Source organism: Convolutriloba macropyga, chromosome 4, assembly GCF_964194025.1.
Source record: "Convolutriloba macropyga chromosome 4, txConMacr16.3, whole genome shotgun sequence".
Lineage (NCBI taxonomy): Eukaryota > Metazoa > Xenacoelomorpha > Acoela > Convolutidae > Convolutriloba > Convolutriloba macropyga.
Window position 1 is genome coordinate 41300183 of NC_134471.1, and position 22464 is coordinate 41322646.

Here is a 22464-nt window from a genome sequence, read left to right on the forward strand (position 1 = left end):
CATTCGACAATTTCAATTCACTAGATTAATCTTTGGCGCAACATGTTCACCATTTTGCGCAATTTATGTGCTCAATAAATGTGCAGAAGACAACAAAAATGAATTTCCAGCCGCCTTGAACGCTATTAAACACCACTTTTATATGGATGACTACATCCAGTCCCTGCCAACAATTTCATAAGCCAAAGAAGTCATATCACAGACAACAAGATGCCTGGAAAATGGTGGCTTCAGGTTGACAAAATTTGTTTCGAACGAACCGGATGTACTCGCTGAAATCTCTTCCGACGACAAAGACGAAACAAAAGAGATCATAAGAGTCCTTGGTCAAAAATGGAAGATAACAACTGACGATTTTGTCATGTTTCCCCTACAACAATTTCCTAAAGATGCAACAGTGTACACACAAAGGAAAATATTCAGTTTGGTATCCTCAATCTTCGATCCCTTCGGTCTGTTGTCTCCCCTGACAATTAGAATCAAAATGGTTTTGCAGCAGATTTGGAAACTTGGAAGAAAATGGGATGATTTGATACCACATGAACTACGCCATGACCTCCAGAAAGTTCTAAACAGCTACTTTGCCATGCCCGAAATCCGAATACCAAGAACTGTTCACAATTTCAGTAAAATCACAAGCAGCCAACTTCATATTTTTGTGGATGCCTCAATGGCAGCTAAGGCAGCCGTTGCTTACCTCCGTACAACCAATAATCAAACCACTCCGCCACAAGCATGTTTTCTCATGGGGAAATGCAAAGTTGCTCCCATTAAACAAATAAGTGTGCCAAAAATGGAACTAGAAGCTGCTGTTATAGGAGTGCGCCTTCTACAACTGATCCAAAGAGAAATGACACTGACATTCGACAAAATTTTTCTCTGGTCCGACAGTCAAGTAGTTTTGGACTGGATAGCCTCAAATAAGAAGCAAAACTTTTTTGTTTCAAACAGATTGCAAGAAATTCATAAAAGTTCTTCACCCCAGCAATGGCATCACATCTCAACTTATCTCAATCCCGCGGATCACGGAACTCGCGGTCTTGCGACAAAGGAAATTCAGCAGAAATGGTTAGATCCACCCCAATTTCTTTGCCAAAGCGAGTCGACCTGGAATGATATAAACAAAACACGGGCAACATGTGCGGCAGTCACAAGAAGTCCCAAGACAATTAAACCTATAGTCGATCCGAGTAAATTCTCAAAATGGAACAAACTTCTTCTGACAGTTGCAACAGTTTTCAACCTAATTAATCGTGCAAAGAAAATGCGAACGAACAATCACCAATACACAACTGAAGACATTCAATTATCAAGAAATTATCTCCTGAAATTATCTCAGGACAGTTTTTTCCATTCGACCGTTAATTCCTTACAACGTGGGATCAAACTAGATTCTAAGTGCAAAATACGATGCTTAAATCCGCTGTTGGATGAGGACGGATTACTCAGATCTTGTGGTCGATTGCAGTATGGATTTGGAAAAACGCCCAATGGATTTGGACCAACACAACTGGATTTGGAAAAACGCCCAATAATTTTGCACGCCAAGGACAAAATTGTTCGTTTGTACTTGGAACATGCCCATCAAATATGTATTCACTAGTCCACAGAACCAACAAAAGCATTCATTCAACAACGTTACCATGTGATTGGCCTTCGGAAAGCGTTAGCAAGCGTACGGTTTCATTGTTTCTTATGTCGACGCTTTGACACGAAAAACATTCAACCAATTATGGCACCATTACCTAGTTTTCGTTTTCCAACAGCAAAAACACAGTTCCCCTTTGCTAATTCTGGTGTAGATTTCTTTGGACCCTTCTACATCGAAGATTCCAAAGGCATTTTAAAAAAAGTTATGGTCTAATATTTACATGCATGGTGACGCGAGCAGTTCACTTAGAAACGTGTCCAGACCTCAATACAGATACCTTTCTCAATGCCTTCAGAAGATTTTGCAGTCGTCGATGCCAGCCCCAACTTCTCTACAGCGACAACGGGAAAACTTTCGTTGGCGCCTCTGAAGAACTGAAGAAAACTGTTAAAGCCTTGGACAATGACAGAATCTACAAAGCTTTAGCAGTAGCCAATACAACGTGGAAATTCAATCCCCCATACGGCGCTCATTTTGGCGGTGTCTGGGAGCGTTTGATCCAGAGCGCCAAAAGAACGCTCCTCCTCATTCTAGGATCCAGAAGACTCTCTTTTGACACTTTCCTAACAATTATGGTGGAAACAGAATCAATCCTCAACTCCAGACCACTGACTAACGTTGCTGAGCAGCCTGACAACGAGGAACCTTTGACTCCAAACCACTTTCTTATCCAGCGTCCCTTCAATAGCTTGCCACCAGGACAATTTGGAGACCAGCAACCTGCAAGCTTGAAGACATGGAAGAACACGCAGAAGCTGATGAACCATGTATGGCGACGCTTGGTGAAAGAGTATCTGCCAACGCTTAGCCGACTGTCGAAATGGTCAAACAGCAACGATCGACCTCTTAAAGTGGACGACATTGTTTGGGTGTTGAAAGACCAAACACCAAGAGGCATTTGGCCACTGGGAAGAGTCATGGAGACAACGTCAGGACGAGATGGAGAAACACGAGTCGTAAAGGTAAAAACGGCTTACGGCACGTTCGTTCGCCCCGTTTCCGGTCTCGCACGCGTTTTTTCTCCGTAGTTTTTTTTTCGATTTTTCTCGCTCCGGTTTTAGGCAACGTGAGTTACCCCTTTCCCACAAATTGATGTACTGACCATATTGGCAACATTTCAGCCTACAGTTTCAGAGCCAATTTCAAAGAAGATGACAAAAGACTTCAATCAATTGATGCCTCTGAAAACCCTTGATGCCCCCTTTGTGCCCTTGCAGCATGTTGCCAATGTTATTGCAACTTTCAAGATGATTTAAAAACCGCCAAAATTGCAACAAAAACTTGACTCTTTTGTCCAACAACGTGAAACTTAGACGTGCTCTTTTAACAAATTAACAAATGATTAGACTAGAGATATGTTTTAAAACATTATCATTTATCCATTTATTGGAATCTATTCTGTTTCGGCCCCTAGTGTTTTTATGCTCCCAAGTACTATTTACGCATTTCTATATAGCAAGTTACCAAACAGCAGCACGTGCTCCCCGGGGGCGTAAAAGTTTTATGCCCACTAAGCTGGGCGGGAACAGAATAGATCGTTTATTGTCTAGTTCCGATCATAACAGTTGCATAACTTATCGATGAAATGTCTTCTTCGACAAATATCACAACAATTTTTGAAAAATTTGCGAACTCTGATAATGGAATAGGGTAAATTTTTTTGTCAACGTTGCTATATGACTGGCGAAAATGTAGACTATTCATCTACTCAATCGCGTAAGTTATGTAATTGTTTTAATCGCAACGAAAATTAATTGTGCATATTACCGCACAGTTGATATCGCCATCAAACTCCGAGGCAAAGCCGAGAAAAGAGCGACGGAAAAATACAGTCTAGTCTAATCCCAAAGCATCGATTCGGCACTATTTCAGCTTCTCGTTTATTCAGGCGCAAACATGTTATTTCATCGGTTAGTTGTTATGGCAACGAGAGTTGCTTCAAAAATATTACCACGCAATTAATAAGGTCACCTCGAATTTATTCAACGGGGTGTCGGGGCGTTTCAACAGGACGACGTTTTAAATGGACAACATCATGGACCGCAAATAATAATGCATGCAAAATTTCAACGTACGCTGATGATTCAGTCCTAGTTGACGTGCCGGTGGGCGCGCTCCGTCGCGATAACCCACCCGTTGCTTCCGGATGACATCCTAGAACGAGTCCTTGCTTAGTTCTGTCGTCTTCTGAATTTCTAACTAGGCTCAACAGTGAGGGGACTCTGTCGCCCAGAAGATCGATCAAAATAAAATAACCAACGGTTTTGAATTGGTGAAGCAAGCGTTAATTTGTTACTCTGCTATTTCCCCTCTTCCACTCTTGTATGCTGTTGCAAATTAGATTGCTTTGAAATAAGTCAATTCACAATGGGGCTCGTAATATCAATTTTAGTTATATGGATAACAAATGTAAGACAATTACTTGCACATCAATGGAAAAGACAAATTCAAGACAATTTATAATAGTAATTACAATAATAATACCAATATCCGTGGTTCACTTCCCAAATGAACTAAATCAAAAACCGCTCACAGTATCCCAACTGGTCTTTTCCCAACTGGCAATTACAAACTTCCAGAGTTCAGTCTCAATCTGAATCTCTTCCTTGCGTTTCAAACCATCTTTTAAAGTTTAGTCCCACTAAACCAACTGCTTTTTCTGACTTGAGCCAATCCAAACTTATGAAGTTCTCCCAAAATCTCCAAAGTCTCTCTCTCTCTCAAAATTTCTGTGTCACTTCAGTTTATACTCAACCAATACGCTCTTATCTTAAGCAAACAAACTTTAATCTCTTAAGTAAACAATGCAACTTACACTTGCAATCTGTCACATTCCGTAGGGGGCATTGTTTGCTATGCAAACAAAACAATATCAAATTATGCTCTGTCATTCAACCGCTACTTTTTCAACTTTCTCCTTATCTTAAGTACACGACCTTTGGACTCTTATGTAAACAAATCCACTCCACTTTATCTCTTATTTGCACTTGGCATGTCAATCAGTGTTTGCTTAGTAAACATTGAACGTTACTCTGAAAATTGTTAAACCTCTATTTCCGCTATAAAATTAATCAGCTGCACTCAATTCCTGTCAAAAATCACGCGTTGAATAAATAACTCAACTCTAAACCAAAGATCAATTGTAATTTCCAATTTTGAAACTATTTCAAGCAATTCACCAGTTGAAAAAACCGCCGAAAAGTCTAATATTCCTAAAAGCCTAAAAGTGTGACCTCTAGGGGTCGATCAGGGTTCATTCGTCCAAAATGAAGGGTCAAGTTAATAAAACTATTTACTGTCACGGAAAGTTCTCTCATAGTTGCACCTACTCACAAAATTTCATGGCCTAACTCCTACTAGAACACGAGCAATGACCGCGCACACTTTTCATTAACCTCCAGGATGACCCCAAATTTCCAAACTTAATAACTTGCGAAGTAGTGCCCAAAACGTCCTCGGGTAAAGTTTTATAGTAACTAGAGGGTGCTACCAACTTGCCTGCCAAGTTTCATGACCAACGGATCAGCCGTTGCGAGTCGTTTGAAATTTGAACATTTTTAACGAGTCGTTGGTGCGAAAACCCGAAAAATCCGAGTGCGTCAAAATTGACCGCGGTGGTTATTTTTTGTAACTAACTGTCTCAGGTTATCATATTAATACTATTTCAAAGTCGTTCGCCCGCTCAAAAATCCCATTTCCCGTTTTCGGCACTCGGGTCGTCCCGCAGCACCGACTTCCGGTCGGAATCTGGGGCTAAAAATATCACCAATCGAAAGCCGCTGAAAAGTTACACTAACCCTCCAAAAATCATAGGGCTACTACCAATAATCAACGAGCAATTCAAATTTTACGTTCTGCAGCACGGGCGTGCGCTAGTTCCGTGCAGGTTGGTCTGGTTGCAAATCGGACATCAAAATCGGTTTCCTCATACCCAAATTAGTATATCCCCCAATTTTCAGGTCAATCCAACTTCAAATTTTCGAAAAAATACTATTTCAATTTCAGTGTTAACTATTTTGAGTGAAAACTGCCTATTCTTATTTCAAAATGCTAATAAATTTCTCCCACAACTTCCTAAACCCTTCCCAAGATCATGCAAAAACCCTAACTCAGTGCAGGACATTACAACTGATTAATCCCATTATTTCTGACTCAAACATTCATATTTCACAGTAAAATACCTAAAAACCTTCAAATCACACTACTTCCGGTGCTAATAGCTCGGGGTTGTGTGGTCAGATCGGCCCAAAAGGTATACTAGCCTGAGAGGACAATTGGGTGTACATGCCATTAAAATTTGGTAAACGTCCGCTAAATATAACCTCCTTGGGGGGGGGGGGGGAAGATCCGCTTGGTGGTATTTCAAGAAACTGATAGATTGCCTTTTTATTTACTCTAAATCAACAAAACTCTACATAATAAACTCAGATCAAAAAGGTGTAACCGGCCGCGCATCCGTATTATATATGGACAATCATCAGGGGAACATCCCCACAAATTTTTAAATTCCAATGATGAACATAACTTACAGAGTTGAGTGTACCAAGTTTGGAGTTGCCATTGATTTTGCAAACTTGAAATCACACTTTAATTTGGTTCAAATTGAAATTCCAATTCTGTTCAAACTATCTAGTTCACTTCAAATCATCGCTCTCTAGTTTTCTTCTAAATTTAAATCACTCATTTGGACTTTGGCCTGATGCACAAATACAACTTTGCTAAGTAACCGAAATATATCGACAGCTCAATATGCTTTTGTTCATCAATTTGTTTGTTTAAGATATATCACTCAACTCCCCTCTCTGGCGCCTTCGAAACAATAACCCTTCAAGAAAGAATGCTTACTTCAAACACCTAATTAACTTGTCTAAGTTGACCTAAATTATTTGACTTACAATATCTGGTTACAACAATTCCATGCATCCTTCAAGTTCTCATTATTTTAGTCATTATGGATGCTTGTGGCTACATTATGAATAAAATAGTCAAACTGTAGCGAGGCCTAATATTTAGAATATGCGATTGTCGTCCAATTGAAAGAAAATTTAGTGTCATCTATTTTATTTGTCGTCCTGTTGATTGGCCCTCACTCTGCGTGGCTTTGGAGTTTGCCCAGGTTTGGTTGCGCGACCCTAGATCGCTCTGATCAGACTATTTGGGTCGCACACCGGTGGCGTGGTGCGACCCAAAATACATGGTCTGGGTCGCACGATTGTCTGATCAGAGGGCAAAGTCTGGGAAACGGTCTGATCAGAGCGGTCTAGGGTCGCGCGCCTAAACCTGGGTGATTAATTTTCGACCGCGATTCCATGTGGAACTACTCCGCGGTAATATTCATTAAAATAAATTGTGAGATGCTTAGTGTTTGTAATGACTATGATTATTTCTAAGCACCTGTCAAATCAAGTTATAATGGTTCATTTCAATAAATGTTGGACTGAGGGAATCAGTTTATACAGTGCAAAACATTAAATACTTTAGACTGTTCCGAGTTGAAAAACAAGATTCAAGAAAACCCCGATCTGCAAATGAACATCAATGCGTGCCATCATATCTTTTTCTAATTCACTTCATTGGATCTTTTCCTTTTTGTTCATTGGATCTTTTCATTGGACCCCCCCCCCAGCTTAGTAGGTGCATATTATTTTTGAGTCCCAAATCTCTATTAACACAATGATGTGCTATGCTATGACATTCAATTTATAACGGGGCTGTATAGCGGTGGGGGGGGCTTCATTTCCTCCGTATTATCCATGTCATTTATTTAAAACTTGAGCCTTCAATGCCTCTACGCATACGCAATGGTTTTGAAACACCTTCTTGCGTATCAACTTTACGGGACAGTCGGTAAACGTGTATAACATTTCATCAGTGCTCCTGTAAATTTTCAGTGATTAAACTAGCTTGCATTGATACAATAGTATTTGTCTTAAATCGATCGCCATTAACTTTACACTTCCGTGTGTCTGGCGTGTCTACTGGCACCTGGAGTCGTCCCCGGAAGAATCCTCTGGACTGCCCCACCTGTTGAAGGAGGTAGTGTTCCTCCCCCAATTCCAGTGTTGCCATCCCATTTTGTCCACTGATTAGGGTTATCAACCTCAGGCCAGAACACTCCCTGTGATAAACAGTTTCCGTTCATAAGTTCGGAATAAAACTGCTGGAAATTTTGCGAGAAATGTAAACGTCAATAAAATTTTAAAAATTGACTCAATTAACGGTTGAACCATTTATTAAATGATATCTATCCACATCTTCCGGGTATTAAGGACCTGTAAGCGTACTCAAGCGTAGAAAAACTAGAGCTCTATTTTAAATCGGTCATACTATTTTCATGTCCTCCGGAAATTCGTGACACCAGAAACTGAAACGGCAGCAGAGAATAGTCGAGTGACTCTGGGATTGATGATTTCAGCTGTGTGGTTAAAAAAATTAAAGCGCGTCAGCGCCCTTGTAAAAATCAGAAAAACCAGCTAACATATCGATTGTCAAGTTAGAAAATCTTGTTTGTTCAGAACCATTCCGCTGGTAAAGCGCTTGTTTACGATACTCAATATATTCAATCGTATAGCTTGACTTCTCTGTGTAAGATTGCCTATTGCGTGCTCCAGCAAGTTCTCGCGAGCAAGATCTTCTGCTTAGCCTCGCGCTCTTCTTGGGTTCTCACAGGTTCCTGTGCCCCTCTTCCGCAAGGGGGCAACCTCGCGTCTGCTGTTGCTACTGTAAAAAGAGGAACAGGAGAGGTGCAGTTAATAGATTGTATTGGGTTCCGTTCTTGTGGAGAGGGTTGCTAGAGAGAGGGCAAAGTCCTATCCGTAGTTGATGCTCCAAAGAACCGCAAAAAAATGATCTTGAATTCTTCAGAGTCCACTTTTATCCTACTTTTCTGTATGCCTTAAATTTAGCCAAGCAAAAACATTGACGTCAGAACCTTGACGGGTTTGGAGCATGAACTTAGAATTACCAGACCTTTATTTTGTTCATGCATACAAAGTTTAATCAGAAGCACACACGCCCATCTTTCCAGTGAACTCCTTTTTAATAAATTGCACATGTTTTCAATGAAAGGTATGAAATTGGTATTCCTTTAAAATGGTAATATAATTTCTTTTAAGCTGCTATCAACCACAATGAGCATCGTTTCATTGCTAATTTCTTTTTTACTAAACTCAACCTGGTGCATTTCCTAGTCTGAATTTGTTCTTATAATTCAATTGATTTATCAAATTTGACAATTTGTTTGAGCTTGGATCAATTATTAATGGAGACAATCAGCGGTGGAAGAAATCAGTAAGGTCAGTAGGTCAGTAAAAAAAACAGAAATTAAAAGACAAAATTAGATTGCATTTAATTTTAATTTGTTCATATACATTTTTACGTGATTTAATATTGTAACTTAATCCTTTAGTCGAGCGGCTAGCGCTTGACTTAGACGTATTTCTTTTAATATCAGAATTTGAGGTTATATAACAATTAACTTAGTCCTAAGTTGCGTCTATCTTTCTTCCCTACACTCAGTCGTTTTACCTAAAATGTCTGAAACAAGTGTGTGACACATCACGCGCAGGGTATTGACCTGATGTTCAAACTGGGATAAAAATCTTCCAAGGATGCGGGTTGATATCGGTAGGATTTCGTTTTTCAAAGACTGCAGATAAATTAGTTTAAGTAAAGGCCATTTATTTCTATCTGAAAACAAATATGGTCTACTTTGTAGATTTCACCAAATTTATCTGGAATGACAAGTGCAAAAGAAACACTTGCTCTCACCATTATTGACTTCAACTTCAGTTCTGCTCTTCATGCTATTTTTAAAACATTTTGACAAGTGAAAAGGTCTCAAAGTGGATTCTGACAAAAAACAGCAACCGCTAAGTACAGCGGACATAAAGGTACAAGTGTAGCTGTTTCTCTCGCAAACCTATAACATTCTTTCAAACAGTCAAACTTTTTTCTATTTGAAGCTTTTCGAAATATTTTCTGTTTCTTAGCTTAAAATTTTGGTATTCCAGAAAGTCGTTGCCGAAGTCCTTGGAGGAATATTGGCAACCTTAAAAAAAACACTCAAGTGGATGGCTGTGTTACGTGACAATTGTTCTTTCCAAGCTCATGGGTTGTCTTTAGCTTTAAGTAAACTCACACAATCTTTACCAATAACCGCTATTCGGGGATCAGCAACAATGTTATCAGCTTGATCTCCCCAGTTGACCATTTTAAATTTTAAATACTCGTCAGAACAGAAGGTTATTTGCTTGATTAATTGTAAACTAATGATTAGGGATATTGACAACTTCTACAAATATAGCTGTCAGATTGCCAGAAAATAGCTGCAATAGATTCGTGGATCGGCAGTCTAAAAAAACGGTAAAAAAGACAGACCAAAAAAATTTGTCTTCGCATTGAAGGCTGATCTGTTATAATTTGACTAAAACTCTGTATAAGTTATTGCTGCCTCTATTAGCTGATCTTAAATAACCTTCATTTAGAGTGACACACACCCATTTGACCTTATCTCTTTGAATTAAAGTTAGAAAAGTCAAATTCAAATTGAGGAAGTCATTTTTGAGAGTGAGGTAAGTCAAGTGTGACCAAAAATTTAATCACGCGCATGAACAAAAAACTCGCTCCACTAAGTGCGAAAAATGACGTCAAACATGCAACTCAGTTGAAATTTCATGAACGAATGAACAAAAAGTGGCTGTGACGTCATATGGTCATAACAAAAATCATGACGACGAAATAAAAAAACATAGCAGGACAAGTCCTGACGTACAATTCTAAGAATTTTCATTGACTAAACAAAAAACTAGACCTGGAATGAAATATGAATGGATTGGGAAAACCATTTAGAAAAAAACCGATCCAAAAAATTGAAAAAACAGTAAAAATCAAAGTGAAATTGCCGAATGTGAACAAAAAACCACTAGCGAGAAAGCGAATTTTTGTTCAATCGCTGTTTACTCACTCTACTTTAAATTTAGAGCGGAAAAAAATTCAAGCCGCAAAACCAATCGCTTTTTCGCTCCATTTCCTGTTTCGGCGTGACCAAAATCACTCCTCCAATTTGACTTCAAAAATCATGAAAATGTGTGAACAGATCTTAAAAAAAAGACAGCGCCCCATTACAATTCAAATTCTTTGAATTGTAAAAAAAACCAAGTGAAGGCCAATAATAGCCCCAACTATCGCTGTGCGGCTATTAAAAACGTTCTCTCACCCAATGAGCGGGTAGTAAAACACAACAGACGGAAATCAGAAACAGACGATAGATACACTCATCGTGAACTAATAATTCGTAGTGAACTCAATCGCATGTAAGGTCAAAATACAACATCGTTGGGCTGTCTCAGAAGTCATAAAACTCTCTGATAACCAAGCTGATCTTTACAATAAGTTTTATTCCTGACATTGAAAGATCTGAGTTTGGACCAGATATCCAGAGGCAGGTTGACTTAAGGATTTAATCAAACAGGTTGATTTAAGCTAACACTGAGCCGACCGAGATCGCACTTGCGTTTTCGGGAATAAATGCGAATTAATTTTTCTATATCTCACCTAGTGCTCACCTTCGGCTATTATCAAACAATTTAAACACTTCGGCATTTTTGCTTATCCACATCACACACACTGGACCCATTAGTATCCAATTTTTACGAAACACTTGTTTTAGGCACAAATCAACGTGTTAGGGTGTAACTTACTGTTTACACCAATAAAGATATTGAGACAAAAAAACAATTGGCCAAATCTTGGATTACACCATAATAATCTTGTTTTCTTTTGAATTAGATTAATAAGTTTTTTTGATGTTTTATTTTTATTGCGATGAAAAACTAAAATTTAATAAAAAATGACTTTTGTTCGCCCATGTAATAGGATAGGGTATATACTAAACGTGATACCCCACGCAAACGTTAGGGTTGTTGCAACCAAATTTAGATCGTCTAGGTTTTGTCCATAACCAGGCAACAAACGTTTTGTCATCTTTTATTCTCTTTGACATACGTGGAGAAAACTGTAAATTTGAAAATTTAGAAACTTTTTTTTGGCACAATTTTTACTTTAAACTTTTTTTTCTTAAAAGCAGTGTATTATGGAACAATAAGCAGTGTATTTTCTGAGTTTTCCATGTTTACTAGTTTAACTAAATGTTCAACAAGAAATACTAAACTACGTGAGTACCTGCAATCTTTTGTATAATTCCAAGCAGTGTATTTTGGTAGTTTCACAGAAGGTCAATCAATTACAAAAAACTATTGACTATGTCGAACAGCAACATTGCAGTTAACAATCGTGATAGATAAAGAGACATCACAAACATTAATTATACTTATTAAAATGAATAAACAAAAAATACGTTTCTTGCGTTCATTTAATAAAATCACCAAAAGTTGAATTGACGCGATGATACTTTATTAAAACTACAATTTTTATAGTTGGCAGCAAACTGTTCGAAGAAAAAATCTTTCAGATTTCTTTTAAAAGTCGCATAATTACATGGGTAGGATTAAAAAAACTTTTTAAGCAACTTGTTGAAAACTTTTTACAAGTTTTAATAATAATAAAGTTTTTCCGAAAACTTGAGAAATAAAATTTTTCCCAATCTTTGATGGTTATAACAGTCAGAATTAGGTAGCGAGATTCCATTTGACTTGGATCCAATTGAATGCTTGTTTTTGATTAGTATTTAAGACAAAGAGAAAACAATCTAGTCTGTTTGTCGATCAAGGAGCAAACATGTAGCATTTTTCCTGGAGATTAATATATGTAAATGATTCGAATTTTGAACGAAGATAACGCGCTTTTTAAAAATCAGCTTAAATGTTTTTCTGAGGTAACTTTTAGTTCTCGAATGTGCAGTGGTTGAGTTTAATTTGAGTATGACTGCGGTCGGTGGATGACTATAATGATTGCGGTTGATGTCGTTTATAGCAGCACCCAAGACCTCAATGCCACCATTTAAGTTTGTTTTCACCTCTGCATTAACAAGGAGCTATTTTTTGGATTTTTTCCCTTGCCCCTTTAATGAAGGGCCTCTCTATGACAAGCCTCAAATCAATATATCAAGCTCTTCTTTGATATATATTTCCATGAAAGCAACGAATTCTTTGTCTAAATAAGTTCCAGCGAAAATACTTAGTCCTATATTGTTGGCCCTAAATCATTAGTTTTAGCTAAAATAATAAATTGAAATAATCTCTGATGGATTCATGTTGAATGACTGACGTCAAAAATCAGCTATCATAGACAGACCTGGTCCAGTGCGTATGTGAGACCAGCCGAGAGTAATGGACCACTGTCGCCGGAATTAGCCCTACTAGAGCCATTGTTGTTATTGTTGCTAATGGCTGTACAAGGATCGTTGGCGGAGGGTATTACAATTCCACCGTAGGAGAGCCTCCGGGTGGGGCCAGGGGTGGAAGATGAGCCCATTCTTTGGTTGGTTCCGGGAATATCGGTTGCATCTGTGGAACCTCGCATCTAAAGGATAATAATTTCCATCAGCTACGCTACAAATTACCCAATTACGTCTAACCCAATACCATTATACCCAGCCTACTATTTTACCAAATGATATTATACCCAAAGCCATATTACCCAATTACAACTTACCCAATGCCCTTTCATGTTTTCCGTTCAATAATCCGATAACAAATTAGCAGTGGCTATTACCAGGATGTTTTAACATACTTAAGCGGATGATTTAATCCCATGTTCGGTTGTGATAGTTTCATATCGAGTCGCACGGGCCGCTGAGGCATGTCCATGGCTCTCCGATATTATTCTGCTAAATAGTCGTTCTGGTAAATGTCGTGGTCGATAACACGTGTCATAGAATTCAATTATTTAAATTTTCAATTAAAATTGGAACTGAAAATAAACAATTAAAGCACAAGTGTGGCGCTTTTTTGAAGAAATTTTACTCGAACCAATATAAATAGTCTGACCATTTTTTTCATATTTTAGACATCAAATTTTGCGAGAAAGAGCCAAAATATCATACCGCAATGCCAGAAATGAGCCGGGTAGCTTCGTCACTCGCATTGTTGTTACTAGTCAACCCTGAATAAACATTAGGGCCTTGCTGGTACTGCCCGGTGTTTGCGGCACCCGAGTGGTAGATGTTTGGATTAGTGGACGGGATTCCTCTCTGTTTTGTCAATCCCCATTCGCCCTGTAGAAGCCCCGATGAAGATAGTGGCCCTCCTCCTGTCCCTCCTGCCCCTGAGAAGAGGGACTCATGACTCCCGTGCGACCTCAGTCCCCCAGGTCCACCACTGCTACCTAAAATACACTTTACCATGCAAATTCAACAAAAAATAAGCGTTCGTCGACAACAAACTTTTAAATAATGGTATTAAAACTAAATGTAACTCAACTTGATTTCACACAGCTTGACTCATCTTTTTGGCCATAAAATTTAAATTCCAAATCCTGTATTCGAACAAGGAACAACCGAAAGCGTTTAATTTGCATTTGAATATTTTCGGCGATTCATCAGCATTCCAGAGTTCCTTTTAGAAATTCGGGAGAAGTCATTTCTTTTCCAAATGTCGAACAACTAAATTAGAAGAATGTCTATCAAGATAAGAGCCGAGGACCCATGACCATATTGTATGCGAAATAACACTTTTAGATCAAAACAAGAATTAATGTTTTATCGTTGTTTTCCACTTAAACAAGTGTATTTATCCTAAAGTATGCTTCTCTAACATTCATTACTCACGAAGCTAGATATAAGGAGATGTTAATCAGCAATCAGTCTTCTAAAACCGCAAATGGTACAAGCCGATTATTTGCCAATTAGTTTTCCTTTCATTCTAGAACAGTTAAAAGTTTCATTACTTTGAAAGTTGGGCTTAATGGTTATTAGACTTCAATTTCGCTGTTAAAGAAAATCAACAATAAAGTTAGGCTCGATCACTAATTTTGAAACTTGATCAAGCAAGAAGTCATTATTTCATACTTTTTCAAGCGTCCCACTTTTTTCAAGATTTTACGTTTCATATCACACTAGACTTTGAACTTAATCAGTTTTTCGCTCACTTTTCACATTTGTCTTGAAGAGTTCAACCTTACGAAATCGTATAAAATGAGCGCGCAACTGAGCAAGCTTCTTCGAATTTTTTTCTCATGATACAAAGCATACAATTTTCCAAGATATATAAAGGGGATAATTGAAAACAGGAAACAGTCACAAAATATAACAACTTCGGCAAAGAGGACTTTTTTAAGGTCTATAATTGAGTCAATATAAAAAAAAAATTTTATAAATTGCTCATTTTTCTAAAAACCATAAACAGTGACAATGAGGGTGACACATCAGAGCCGGCTGACGACCTCTGCAATCCATTCGCTCCTACCAAAATATAAAGGAATTCAGAAAAAAAATATATTATTTGGGTTGAACGATTATTCAATTGTTGGATTGATTCGCTGCAAGAGAATTGCAATGTTACTATAAATTTTAATTGAATTCTCTCTTTGAGTTTTGAACAGCAAATGTGGGTTCCAAATAAGTTAGAGTATAGTTCTGGGAAGCCTTCGGAAATTCGAGCTCAGCCTCGGGCGCAAGTGTCTTCGGCTTTGAGCTCTAATTGCCTTAGGCTTCCCAGAACTATACTCTAACACATACCCAATGCAGTTTTCGGTTGTACATTTAGCCCCCAATTTTGATGCTAATTGAATGCAATAATAGAGCTGAGCTTCAGTCTTAAGCTAAAGCTTTTCTTGCTAGAAATCATAGTGCACGTTTCGTTCGTATTTTCATAATTGCTTTCACAGTGTATCAGACTTTCTTGCAATCTAATCTACAGCGTGGTATAAAATAAGCAAATTATCGGGAGTTAGCATTCAGATCGTTACAGTACTAAACCGTTACAACTGAATTCTATCCATTTTGTTAACAATAAGTACATTCAAAATCATGTATGCGCACACTGTTTTAAACTTGGCTCCTTTAAAAAAACTGACATTTACACAGCTCCTTTGCTGTGTTCAAGGCTTTCAGCGCTTGTAGAAACTGCGAAGGGTGAATTTTAAGTTCCGTCTTTAATTGTTATGTGTAGAAAAAAAATAAACATATCATGCTCAGATTGAACTGAATAGCTTAACAACGCATTCTGTGGAGTGCAAACACGCAACTGAAATTTTCGAACTGAAATTATCGTTACGTTATACGTTATATATAAAACTAAAGTTGTGTCCTCATTTTGGATTATATTTTTGCTCTTTCGCGACTCGGCAGTTTTCAAGACACCACTATTAAAGACTCTGACACTAGCCTGTCCATTAGAATCAACTAAATCATGTGCAAACGCTTTTCACGTGAAACCGTTTACCACTTCAGTACTCAAAGTTCTTTTGCTTAAATTTTTTACCAATTAGTCTATTAAAAGAGTTTTTTAAGATTACTAATTCGTTTTTATTAGATGCCCAATAAACTGTTGAAATCTATAACAAGTATTGCTGTTTTTCCTGTCGGTATCAACCCCCCCCCCCCCCGTGTGATATGATCACATAATGCGGGGTTTTGTTCACAATGACCGTCGAGTTGGGAGCGTTGAGTTCACAATCCACACAATCCACATTAGTGTCTAGCAAGACTTCGTGTTCAACAAAATTAAACGGAGCACCCCTGGCTGACAACATTGCAAGATGAAGGTGGTTTAAATGGACTGTTAGTGAGCACTTTGGGTCTTTCTTATAATAGTCCCACTCACGAATTTTTAACCCCCCCCCCCCCCCCCCGGTTATTATATAATTACATTGAGTGGAGTGACAATTTAGATTTCTACAAAATGTCATGTAAAGTTTCCGCTCTTTCCTACGATCGAGGTCTTGTTGTTACGGGAACAGATTTGCTAGAAAAAATCTGTGATGGGCAACACGCTGAATTATCAGGAAAACGATGAGAACGTTAATTACTTTCGAATAAATACCATCTCTCACTGTTTTCGGAAACGAAACAGGTTTTTTTAACAAAGTCAGTGCCACGTTCGCTCACTCAAAAGCATTCTTCTTTAACGGGTTTTTCAACCAATACGTCCTTCATTTGAAATTACAGCCCCCCCATGGTATATACACGGTAATTTTCGTTGACGGGTGGAGGGATTTGCTATATGCTCGTTAAGCTAGGGGTAGGGGTGGTAATTATGGAAAGACCCGATTCAACTGCATTCTTTTTACTCACAAAGTTTAATGGTCAGTTTGATAAAGGATTCGAGCAACAATGCAATCACCTTCCTCCTAACTACTATTAAAATCTTGTAGTTTTACTCCTGATCTCACTCCCCAATTTCCCCCATCAATGAGGGTCTATGATACACAAAACTAGATACCGTTTTTGAGCTCGCCGCTCATTGAGTGACACAGCTTGCAGGTTTTCTATATATTCTGTCCTCGACCTCAAATTCTTATGCACCCAATTAAAACTCATGTATTGTTTTACAGCAAGTTACTGTGTAAAAGATAGCATGTTGTCCATGGAGCGTTAAAGATACATACCATAGGCGGGGTGCATCCGGTTTTCCAATCGTTGCAACCAACATTTCGGCTCTAATTGGTCAGCAGATATAGTTCAGTTTTATCTATTAACAGTACCATCTCTCCTGACTCTATCTATTTTGCTATGACGAAAGTTTCCAGAGTGACTACTGGCTATAACATGGCTATAACCTGAGGAATTCTATACGTTACGTTCGACACGGCCCCGTCTTTATTTATACGGTTAAATTTTACAATTTTTTTTGGATTTTGTGTCAATTTTTTTCTAAGTTCGCTCAGGTCTGTGTTATTGTCGGCGATAACGACGCCTCCACTTCATTATATATTATCAAAGTTTAGAGAGTTTAAGGACGCAATATCTCCCACGAAGATCAAGTTTAGGGGAAACAAGAGTAGAAAGGAACAGAAAACGGTTTTAGTTTAAAATAATAATGTGTACCTCAGTGAAAAACTTGTTGTTAATTATAAGAGTACCAACCATGTCAAACGAGACGATTTCCTTTTTCGCAAAACATTTCATTTCGATCGCAACGCAGAGGCTCATCGACACTTTGCAGCCGCTATACTCTTTGTTCTTGATGAGATTGTTTAGAAGTGGTAGATTTGATCAAACAAGTCTCTGAAAGCGGTATTAATATAATATTTTGATGTCATTAAATGTCATCTGTTCTACATCTGCCTGAACAAGTGTTCAGCCGCTCGTTTTTAATCACAATGTATATTTATTTATTTCCAGTACGAAACCTGGTTTTCATATCATTACAGCTCTTTCGATTTCCTGAGATTTGTGTCAGATATATGGTTCCGAAATAAATTAAAATGTGCTCTCTTCGGATTCCCTTCACTGATAGAGGGTTATTCGACCTTAATGTGGACCGTGAACAGATTTCTCCCAAGTCGATGGGCAGCGTGAACGAACTTCCACATGCTGTGATGACGTTAAACAAGAGCAAGTGAAAGCATCAGGTGTGACATCATTTCCAGTACCTACAGCGAGAGCTATTTGGACTATCAAAGTGATGCTATTTGGACTATGAAAGTGATACTATTCGGATCTGAAAGAGATACTGTGCGGATCTTTTCAACAATTGACCCCCCCCCCCTTTTCTGCTATACTTTGCCACAATATTAGTTGGCCTACAGTTTAGATAGCCGAATATCAGTTTAAGCGCAATTGCAGACCGCTGTTCACGGCCATGCCTCTCACGCGCTGTGGGATGTAACCCGGAAATCTCGGGTCGGTTATCGCGGCAAAACCGCGACGCGAAATTCTTTTCGCTTTTTATTCCAATTCGGCTAATTGCCCTAGCATGGCGCATTTTATTCTATCCAGTTTAACACATAGTGTGAGCGGTGACGTCTTAACAAATAGACGTACCAAAATGTAGAAATTTCAACGAATGTGATTGGTTGAGAAATTTAAAACACTTTACTTTTATGCGTTCAATTAGCCTAAGCTGGACAAAGCTTAATGCTAGATTATAATTTTTACCGCATCTGGCCATGCCTCGCGGGCCATGGCCATGCCTCAGCGACCCATGGGACTTGATATGAATCTATCACAACCGAACGTGAGACCAGTTTCCCCCCAAAAATTATAATTATTCTATTTCGGCTTATCGCGATTTCTGAACAATTTTACGTTAACACGTATATCCTACTTTAAAACACGGAGAATTTGTTGAGCTATCAGCCAATCAGAAAACAACATTCCTATTGTCTCAATTGTGATTGGATAGCAGTAAAACTTCTATATTTTGGTACGTTTGCCATTTTCACTAGCGCTAGTGTGAGCATACAAGGAAAGTTATTAGTCGTCACTGATTGGTTAATAAATCGCTCGCTTAAATTCTATTCAAGAAAAGCTCCCCCCTTTGCAAAAGGGGGCAATTGTTGAAAAGATCCTCCTGTGCTAAAAACTGTGTTAAAACTCCTTGACATTTTAAAAATTTAACTTAGTTTTGTCAGTCAGCATGATATTGATTAACAATCTTACATAAATTGAATTGTTTGAAAAGCAACTGCTTTTTGGAAAACAGACAGGACATAGTTGCAGCTTTGCATAAGAGTAATAAATTTAATTGAATTTGATTTCGTCGGCTAGATTGTTTGCGCATCAATTACAGTGGATGGAAGCCGAAAACCTTATATAATTCATAGTGTGCTTAATGGGAACCGCGTATGACTCAAAATACACAAAAAACGAACAGTATAATTCACACAGCGCTGAAATGGAACTCTGTAGGAATCATAATACACAGACTAGCAGTGTATAAAAACGAGCAATGTATAAATTATGCTTAGCAGCTCATGGCGTCATGCAGCAGATATGAAAAGCTAATTTTTAATCTTAAAGTTTTTATGTACTGCCTTCATAATGCCAAGAACAGGAGACTTTTTGGGAACAATTTCTTAGACGTCTAGAAGCAAGCTTCACGCAAAAAATGTGAGAAGGCAGTTACTGATCCTTTTTTGTTTGTTTCGCAAACCAATTCGTGATTGATGTTTATACCGGAAAACTGATGCATCTATCAATCTATCAAACTTTGGACTATTAGTAAAATCTATTCAAAGCGAAACAGAACGCGGTCGGTTTCTGTTTTTTGGGTATAAATGTTTCAAAGTAAACTAACGACGTAATTTTATATACTCGCTGAAAAACGGAATTGCTCAAAGTCCATTTGTACACGATAAACTGAATGTTTTCGAGGGGCAATTTCAGTAAACATTCTGACAGTCAATTGTGAATTGTATATGAATCGGCTAAAATTTAATAAAATTCTGATTGATGAGACACTAACAACAATTGGATAAATACTCAGAGCTAAAGCGGAGATAAGTTTTCCAGTTTCCCATAAGCAGCAAAAACTTGAATGCCACTTGAAATCTGTTAAACTTGACCATGCCTTTATTATTTTAAACGAGCGTTTGCATTGAGTATTCAAAAGCTATATGATCAAGGTGAACAAATTCAACGTGGGGCTCTATTTATTGCCAAATGAAAAAAACTATCAAACTTCTCGTCCGGTTTTCTCTGTCAGTATGCGTGTCACATTTGAAAAAATTAGATCAATCCAGATTCTATCAGTTTTCAGTCAATTCAAACAAAATTTAAAAGAACGGTCATCAGAATGTTACTTAAAATGCTAGTCAAAGATAGGCAGTTTATCGTGTAAAATTTTGATTTACGTTTTTACTATTGTCAATGAGGGTACCTAAAAGATCTCTGATGGGCTCTAATAAAAGCTTAAATCTTTTAAGCTTCAATCCAGTTGAAAGCTTAAAATCGTTGAACTTAAGCAAAACCTGCGCAAAACTGTTTCTTTTTGAAGTTTTTCAGTTATATTGATCAGTTATGTAGTTCTTGATTTGAGCTTTTGTCTGAAGTTTGTCCTTTTTCTGAGGCAGAATGGCAAAAAACGTGAACATGGTATTTCTTCAGTTTTGAAAAAGAAATCTCACCCCTTCTGTTATTCCCAGCTGCTCCCCCTCCTACTGATACACCTCTGTGACGTGGAGAAGCTGCAGATCCAATCCCAGTTCCACCTGGTCCACCTGTGTTAGTGTTGGCGGGGGTGGAAGTGGCGGCTGAGCATATACCTCTGGATGCCCTTCTCTTCCGTCTACTCTGCACTGGCACTCCGTCCACCTCTACAGACTGGTGGAACATGGAGGACACACAGTACTGGAAGTTTCGCTTCAACACTTCCGTCGCACTCACCTATAACAGACAGCTCATGCTTTGCAAGCTACATGCTCTACCAAAAAGGAGATTGATTATTTTAAAGTCAATGCAACCCCCCCCCCCCCCCCGAAATGTATCATATTCGATATGACTTGACACATATTATACGGTATTTCCTAATACAATGCCTGTATGACGAAGACAAGTTTTATGGCAGGACACCTTTATAATCTGTTGCACCTAATTAGAAAGTCAGCAAAAATTTTCAATAGATTTTGCAAGATCGCCTTCAAAGCTTAAGTATTACTTTAATTTTTTAATTGCAAGAACTCTCGGTTTTAGAAAGATCAGTGTTAAATTTGCCAGTTATTGAGTTGGTTAATCCACCTCAAATAACAAATTTCTGGATACCATTATCGCACTCCTGTAAGGAAAATATAAGCTGTAGCTCTCTGAACTAACCCCAAGGAACCTGGCCTGTCTGACAGATACGAATACGAACTCTATCACACACACAATGAGACCCAGAGCCACTCCTCCAATCAGAATGTAGAAGATACCCATCACATTCCCCATCTCAAGTGCATTCGCATTCGTCGACTACAAAAAACACAACACGTACAAACACGCGTTAACAAAAATAAACAACTCAAATTGCAGTTTTGCCGTTTAAGTGACTGTTTAAGTGACTGTTGTTTTCAGAAACATTCCGATGGCTCATCGACTTAATATAAATCGACTGAGAATTGATAGAATCTTAATATATCTTAATCCTCAAAAGTACATGTTGGGTTATGGACTTTCGCAAGCGGAATAAAAAGCGTTTTTAACTAAGTAAAAGAATTAATTTCTCGAAAATGAGAGAATAACAAAATGATATTTTACAGTAGAATTTAGAGATTTACAGGAGAGATCTGATTATTAGATCAAGATTGTGATTTGAATTTGGGGATGAAAAAGGACTCAAAAATCAGCTGTATATATACCCATTATCAGTGTGAAAAAGTCAAGATACAAAACTAATCTTAGCACCGTGATTTATAGTGGGGGTCGCAAAGGTTACCCAATATGGTTTGCTTCTGCAAATCAGTCGCAAAAGGGAACCATAAATGGAATGCATTTGCACTTTTCTAAGAATTCATTCACACTTCCGGAGATATCATCATCATTTAATACATGCTGGGAAGATTTTACATCACTTAATCTAACTCTAATAATAGTTATCTAGATTCACCAATTTGAACCGAATTTTGATTCTCAGCACCATTTCTTGACGATTCATTTATATAATTTCTTTGATCGAAGTCATATTGCTTGTCTTTCTAATCTGGTAAGTCAAACTTTCTTTCTAATTCTCACTAAGTTTAAGACTATAGTTTGATCGATATTCTAACATCCCACTCAGACTTGAGCTGATTGCGTAGAGTCTGTTCCCATCAAAACTGCTCTGAATGTTTCCACTTTCGAAACGGGTAAGGACTTTGTGAAGATGTCCGCTGCCATTTGGTCTGTAGGAACGTAATGAATTGAAATAGTCCCATCTTCCGACTTGTCACGAATGAAGTGAAACTTTGTCTCGATGTGCTTGCTCCTCTTGTGCATGACTAGGTTTTGGCAAAGT

At 38.1% G+C, this 22464-nt stretch overlaps 2 protein-coding genes across 2 annotated transcripts in view; one reads left to right on the plus strand and one right to left on the minus strand.

The window, feature by feature from the left end:
• The first annotated feature begins 1875 nt into the window (after positions 1-1875).
• On the plus strand, positions 1876-2846 carry LOC142338074 (uncharacterized). Its single transcript, XM_075387707.1, has 2 exons — positions 1876-2629; positions 2773-2846. The coding sequence occupies exons 1-2, from the start codon at positions 1876-1878 to the stop codon at positions 2844-2846; spliced, it is 828 nt and encodes a 275-aa protein (XP_075243822.1).
• Positions 2847-7493: 4647 nt separating this feature from the next.
• LOC142338435 (glutamate receptor 2-like) overlaps positions 7494-22464 on the minus strand; it is a 91507-nt gene continuing 76536 nt past the window's right edge. The window contains exons 19-23 of the mRNA XM_075388195.1: positions 21306-21443; positions 20621-20879; positions 13656-13936; positions 12905-13132; positions 7494-7769 (exon numbers count right to left, since the gene is read on the minus strand). Coding sequence (XP_075244310.1) covers positions 7602-7769; positions 12905-13132; positions 13656-13936; positions 20621-20879; positions 21306-21443 — 1074 coding nt within the window. The 3' untranslated portion in view covers positions 7494-7601. The remainder of the gene's footprint in view (positions 7770-12904; positions 13133-13655; positions 13937-20620; positions 20880-21305; positions 21444-22464) is intronic.